A 6,700-nucleotide genomic window follows, 5' to 3' on the forward strand; every position below is an offset into this window, starting at 1 on the left:
ATACATACAAATCAGTCTGGGAATCTCCAAGCATTTCATTCAAACTTTCGTGTTGTGCAACCACTAACCAGATTGGGCTGCACTCCATGTATCCCACTGCATTCATGGCGCCTGTAAAGGCATGTGTGTGCTCGAATGTGTGCTCTGTGAACTCAATCATCCGGACCGCGGTATGATGACTAGGCGGTCGGACAGTGGGACCGCCACCGGGCGAGGGACGCCCCCCCCCCCCCCCCCCGATCTGTCTGGTCGGTCGGATCGCTGGGGGCTGCCGCCGGGCGAGAGACGTCGTGTTACGTCTATCGGACCTGCAGTGGTGGGACCCGTCGCCGATGGGCCCATCACGGCTCGAGCCGCCCGCCGCCGGCCGTGGGAGTTGATCCGGCCGGGGTCAATGTCGGGTCACCGAGTTCACGACGGCGGACGGCCCGTAATGACACAGGAAATGGACCTCAATATCGGGTCCCGGGCGTCGTAAGACCAAATCTCCCGAGCGTCTCGTCTCTATAACTTCACGTCATATAATGTGATTTATGTTGCATTGAACTGTATCATTACGCGCGCCCTTTCCAAGAACTAATAATTTTGTCCATTGAAGCTGGGAATTGTGCCAATATAGTAAGGCACTCGGTTATTCACTAACCATTGGGTAACGATACAATGAGATCAGCTACGACCTACCTGTGTCCCTAGCTGCCATTGCGCTCGGCTCATTAGTTGCCGTCACAGACCAGTGGACAGCGTGCCCTATTCCCCTGTGATCACTGGTCACCCTGGCTGGCCTCGGACGGGTATCATAGGACGTCCTTGCGAGTGGGCAGCGTCCCTGTAACCGCAGGTTGTTTGAAAAGACAAACACTATTCGTTAGAATTGTGTTTTTCTATTGAAAAACAACCGGAGCGGTCCTTCTCCGGGCTATGTTTTGCATGTCTGGCCGCGAATTGGGGCAACTTGGGTCAGGCCTAAACTTGTGGCTCGATTTTCTTAAAAATTTCAGTGTATGGGCTCCCGCAGGCGATCTACCTGTTGGCACCGGTCGCTACTCGCTTAAAACCTCGTGGCACGTGGCACGTGCGATTCCATTTTCCCCATGTTAAGTCAATGGGGTTTTGAACACTTTTTGCGCGATCGCGAATAGCGGGAAAACGAGCCAAGAAGGAGGTGGTTTTCTTCCCAGCATTTTATGGCAAACACGTTCAGGTACACGCTAGTGTGCTCCGTATACCCCTCAGAACTTCGTAACGTGTCTTTGCACGAGGTCAAAGTTGAACTTTTTTCGCTCCCCATGTTAAGTCAATGGGCGTTTTTGCAGAGACTTTTTCATTCGCTCATTGTACAAAATTATATGATACGATTTTGTTTAAACTTTCAGGACTTGTTGAGAAAAGACCATAGAACATGTTGTTATGCTTCTTTAAGCTGTGCAAATTCGTTTGTTGTCTTTAGGCTTCTTTAAAAATGAAAAATTTTAACATGGAAAGTCAATGGGAGCGTCTTTGGTGCTTAATAACTTTGTACCTTGAAGACATATTCAAGTGAAAAGTTGATATTTTATACAACTTTTGATGCTCTTTCCAATGATATATACAACTTTATTGCACGTGGTGCCGTTTTTGAGAAATATAGTAAAAAAGCACGACATTACCGAGATTTGAGCTCAGACCTATATCGTTACGGTGTCAGGCGGACACGAGGACAGGTGGCGCCGCCGCCGCCCGCATAGCGGCGGGAATGTGAACTAACCTGTTTACCATCTATGGTATGGTACCATCGGGGGACCGGCCGCCGTCGGCACCATTTCGGGACTTTGCATCGCAATAAAAGGCTTATTTACAATTGAAAATGGACTAGCGAGAGTCGTTATGGAATCAGAATTTGATGCTGTACAAAACTAGGCGCCTATTTTCATTGTGATGGCATCACAGACTACACCGCTAACCCCAATAAAGCAGATTTATGTCGCGTCATCGATGATTACATATAATGTTTCTTTGATATATATGTAGTCGGGTCTTTCAGCTGCGTTCCTCCCCTCCCTCGCCGCGCTGGCGGGTCGGCCATCCGCGCCCTGCCGCCCGCCGGCTGCTGGCCGGTCAGCTGGCCGGTCAGCTGGTCGCCCGCGGCTGTCGGTGCAGTGCGGGATGCCTACTTGCGGGGGGCCGTCGTGGCGGCGGCCCGGGTGGACTGGGCGAGCAGTGAGTTGGGGAGCGCTGCGCTGTCGGTGCTCTAGTTTGCATTGCGTTCGCATGATACGGCTTGAGCCAATACAGAGTGAACTGATTGAGCTGAGCAAGTCTTTATATACATTGAAAAGTAAAGCACTTTTTACTGCATCTACGGTGAGATGCTAGATAAAATTTATGGTCTACCTAATGGTACCCATTACTTAACAATTAAGTGAATCATTTCGTCGCTAAACTCTCGTAAATTCGTATGTCCGCCTCACTATGGAGTTTGGACCGTAACGTATGGTCTTTGCTCAGACAGTATACGAACAGGTGACGGGGATACCTCCCATAGAAGGATGCGACACGATTTTACTGCTAAATAGCGGCCGGCCGCCGTGGGGACGTTTTTGTACGACTTATATCTCGGCAACCACTGGGCTGATACACGTGCGGTTTTTTGTGTTGGGTAGCTTTTTTCCTTCTTTCACATAGTGTGCTACTCTCGATGCATATGGGTGACCCCTAACGCACGTTCCACGTGCAAAGCCAAGAGGTGCCTGTTTTGTAATAAGTGCAATAGCTCGCGGTAATTACTGGGCCGATTGCGCTAAAACTTGGCATGGAGGTAGACACATTCCAGGCGATGCATTTCCACGTGTCTTGGTAGGGGTGCAACTGCACGTGCGCACGGGCAGGGTGACGCTTCCAGATGTCGAGAACGGCTGGGCCGATTGTGATCAAACTTGGCACACCGCTAGAGGCTGGTAAGTAGGGTGCCGTGCACAAGTCAGATGGGACCCGCTATGCACGTGCGCACGTGCAGGCTGACGCTTCCAGATCTCAAGAACGGCTGGGCCGACTCTGCTGAAATTTGGCATACCGCTAGAGACTGGTTAGTAGGGTGCCGTACACAAGTCAGTTAGTATGTATTTTCATGTGCCACGGTTGGGGTGCAGTTGCACCAGCGCACGTGTAGGGGTCGCTTCCAGATCTTGAAATTGACGGGGCTGATTGAGCTCCAATTTGGTACACCGCTAGAAACCGGCGAATAGAGTGCCGTGCACAAGTCAATTGGGGCCTAGGCTGCACGTGCGCACGTGCAGGGTGTCGCTTCCAGATCTCGAAAACGGCCGGGTCGATTGCACTCAAATTTGGCACACCGCTATAGACCGACGAATAGGGTGCCGTGCACGTCAGTCCGTAGCACACCGACTGCGGTCTGCACGTGCAAGGCTCATCCTCTCGTTTGGTGGCGGGCGTTTTTGCTGCGTTTACAAAGGTGCTTGCTCAAACAACCTGCGGTCCCGCGATGCGGAGCCCGGCATCGCAGATGCCGGTACCCCTGTAGTCACCCTGGTCCCGGATTGGCCTCAGACTGTTCTAATGTATGTGACGGCGGAGGACGGCCGCTCGGGGCGCTGCCGGGTCGGCGCCAGGTGCATATTGCACAGGTGTCGGCCGCCGTGCCGCTACCATAACTGCCACGGCACGAGCGGCGGCCCGAGACTCCGGGTGGCGACCGATGACCGACGACTGGTGACCGATGGCTGTTGACTCTGCCTTGTGAATGGTGACTGGTGACACCGATGGCTTGTGACTGCCTTATGAATGGTGGATGGTGCCTGGTGACCGATGACTGGCGGATATATCGTACTGAGCTCAACAGACCAATCTCGCGTTGTGTGATGTCGCTGGGCTTCACACATAAAGCACACACACAAAAAAAACAAGTGCTCGAAATATTGCGCGATAGGAAGAAACAAACATGACCAATATATCAGGTATACCGCAACGGACAGTCGAGATGCTCACGGATTTTTACGTTAGTGTTCGTGCTGACGCATCGCATATTTGATGCCACAGCATTTACAAATCGGGCACACATATTTGTGATGGTTCTTACGAAGGAAGGCGAGACTGGTTTCTAGTTGAATGATACTACACCGAAGTCTGATCGATAGTTGATAGACTTCCACTCATTGAATGGGGTCTTCTCTAAGTACGATCGCTCAACTGATTTGTACTACATTATAGGTATGCCTATTTATATCTGCGGTTTTACAATAACAATTTTAACCTCAGACCATGAGTCGCTCTGAACTATCCAGCCGTGTAGGAGTCCCTGCACGGTCACTACGACACAGACCTGGCTATCAGCAGCGATCTGGCTAGGGATGAATGCATTCCCACACCCCGGCACGTCGGGGCACACAGACGGCGCGCGGTGGGCGGCGCCTCGTGCTCTGGCGCCCCGCTCCGTCTCTCCGCTCCGCCGGCGAGCAACCAGTCTGCCCCCGGACGGCGAGCAGCGTGCACGTGCCGCCGAGACCGACAACGCGACCAGCGCGCCGAGCCAGCCGATCGCGCAACACCGGTACCGGGCGCGCCCGGTCGGAGCTGGCGACAGACGGGGTCAGCGCGACATCGTACCCGACGAGCCCACCGTGACTGGACGCGACACGGGCACCTGGCAGACACTCACCCGGGCGGGAGTTGATTTTACCAAACACTCTACCAAGCCGCCACCTCACGGTCCATCGCCCGTCGTCCGTTCAGCCGTCGCATCAGTCACCCCGTCAGTCAAAGAATAAGCATGGCGTCAGTGCGAGCGGCTTCCGTACTATGGGTCGTATTGTTGGTGAGTGACCAACAACGGCACTGTGAGAAACTTTGAGCCCATTTTCCTCTCCTGACACGTGTGTTTGGCGTTCTCTCCATGTTCTTGTGTAAGATATTCGGTGTCATACCTACCTATATTATGTGTTGTGACCTGTGCTCCTCAGTTGATGTCTCACCATGTGTGAGCAGCTGCCTTATGCTGTTGTGTTCCGTGTGTGAGACAGTGCCGTTAGGCGTTGTGTTCCGTCTATAAGACATGTGCCGCCGTAAGCGGTTGAATTCTGTCTGTGAGAGCTTGCCGTAGGTTGCTGTGTTACGACCTTGTCATGTGCGATATGCCCGTATGTCATGTCCTGTCCCTGTCCGCAGGTGTGGACGGCCGCCGTGACCGGCGCGGCGGCGGACGGCGGTCGGCAGGGCGGCTCCTCCCTGAACCGTCTGGGTCGACTGCCGTCGGTAGCGTCCATCCCGCTGGCGCGCACCAGCGACCAGCTGCCGCTGTTCCCGCCACTGGGCACGCCGCCGCCGGCCGCCTTCACCGAACAGCGCACCGAACTGCGCCCGGTGGCCTCCGACGCCAGGAGTCGGCCTCTGGCCTCGGCCTCCGACGCCAGGAGTCGGCCTCTGGCCTCGGCCTCCGACCCCAGGAGTCGGCCTCTGGCCTCGGCCTCCGACGCCAGGAGTCGGCCTCTGGCCTCGGCCTCCGACCCCAGGAGTCGGCCTCTGCTGCTGACCAACCTCAGCCGCCGGGGTCCGAACTCAGCCACCGAGCTCAGCCGCGAGTCTCAGACCTCAGCCCCCGATCTCAGCCTTCGGCCTCTGCTTCTGAGCGACCTCAGCCGCCGGCCTCTGACCTCAGGCTCCGACATCAGCCGCGGGTCTTTGATCTCAGCCTCCGACCTCAGCCGGCGGCGCGGCCAGCCTGCGGACGGCGACAGCGCCGCCAGAGACCGGCAGCGCATTAACGAGATCGAGCACCGGCCTGAGACCGAGCCCGCCAAGCTCGCCGAGCCCGCCCCGCCGGTCACCGGCAGCCCATTCTTTGACGCCTCGGCGCCATCGCCGCCATCGGCCGCGTCGGACGGCGGCCGCCCGTTCAGACCGTCACGGCGCGTGATCGAGCCCGAGTCGCCGTCGGAGGAGGCGGCGGCGTCCCCGGCGCGCAGCCGCTCGCGCGCCATAGCCGTCATCTCGCCGCCGGTCAGCCGCAGGGAGCGGCTGCGCAAGATCGCCGAGAGACGCGCCCGGGTGCTGGAGCGGCTGGCGGCCGCCAAGTCGTCGCGTTCGTCGGTCTCCGTGCAGCGGACGGCGCCGGCCGCCGGTCCGGAGCCGCGGCGAACGGCGGCGGCCGCCCGGCGCTCCAGCTCCCGGCTGGAGAACTTCCGTCCGTCCCCGCGTATCGGAGAGGCCACGTTCCGTCCGACGGGCCCGCTCGGCCTGTCGCCGCTGCGCTCCACACCGCTGCACCTCGTCAGCTAGGCGCCGGGATTTGTCTCGGAGGGCCCGCGCGCGCTGCCCGAACGGTGCTGTCGGTCGTGATGTGAGCGGCGGCGCGGAGCCGCGGGATCTGGTGCTGGGGACTCGTGCGCAGCAGAAGGGCGCTGGGCGCTGCGACACCGTATGTGGTCGGTACTGGTCGGCGTTTGGGCTAATGACATGTTATTTACACGTATCAGTACTATAATTGAGAGGATTTTTATTTTTGTATTTTTACGAATGACGTCTAGAGGCGCAGTGTCTATATGTGAAATGTGAGCCTAGTATTGCTTGTTGCAACGATGAATGTACAATGTAGATTCATAGAAACGTCGAATGTTAAAGAATCTGCAATACATACATTTACATAATGCCAGTTGATTTATAAGCAGCCGTAGCCGTACTTGTGAAAGCCGTTAGTCTTGCAACAGTCGTC

At 56.2% G+C, this 6,700-nt stretch overlaps 1 protein-coding gene across 1 annotated transcript; it reads left to right on the top strand.

Moving 5' to 3' along the window:
* The first annotated feature begins 4,470 nt into the window (after window positions 1-4,470).
* Window positions 4,471-6,636, top strand: LOC122386915. The gene is made up of 2 exons (XM_043376644.1): window positions 4,471-4,807; window positions 5,158-6,636. The coding sequence occupies exons 1-2, from the start codon at window positions 4,763-4,765 to the stop codon at window positions 6,265-6,267; spliced, it is 1,155 nt and encodes a 384-aa protein (XP_043232579.1). The 5' UTR covers window positions 4,471-4,762; the 3' UTR covers window positions 6,268-6,636.
* The last annotated feature ends 64 nt before the right edge of the window (window positions 6,637-6,700 follow it).

Source organism: Amphibalanus amphitrite, unplaced genomic scaffold (assembly GCF_019059575.1).
Source record: "Amphibalanus amphitrite isolate SeventyFive unplaced genomic scaffold, NRLGWU_Aamphi_draft 000267F_arrow, whole genome shotgun sequence".
NCBI classification, from domain to species: domain Eukaryota; kingdom Metazoa; phylum Arthropoda; class Thecostraca; order Balanomorpha; family Balanidae; genus Amphibalanus; species Amphibalanus amphitrite.

Bases quoted from the DNA above. Each gene is read 5' to 3' on its own strand.
- LOC122386915 (XM_043376644.1), top strand. From the start codon at position 4,763: ATGGCGTCAGTGCGAGCGGCTTCCGTACTATGGGTCGTATTGTTG. The intron at 4,808-5,157 runs GTGAGTGACCAA...CCCTGTCCGCAG, and splicing joins TACTATGGGTCGTATTGTTG to GTGTGGACGGCCGCCGTGAC.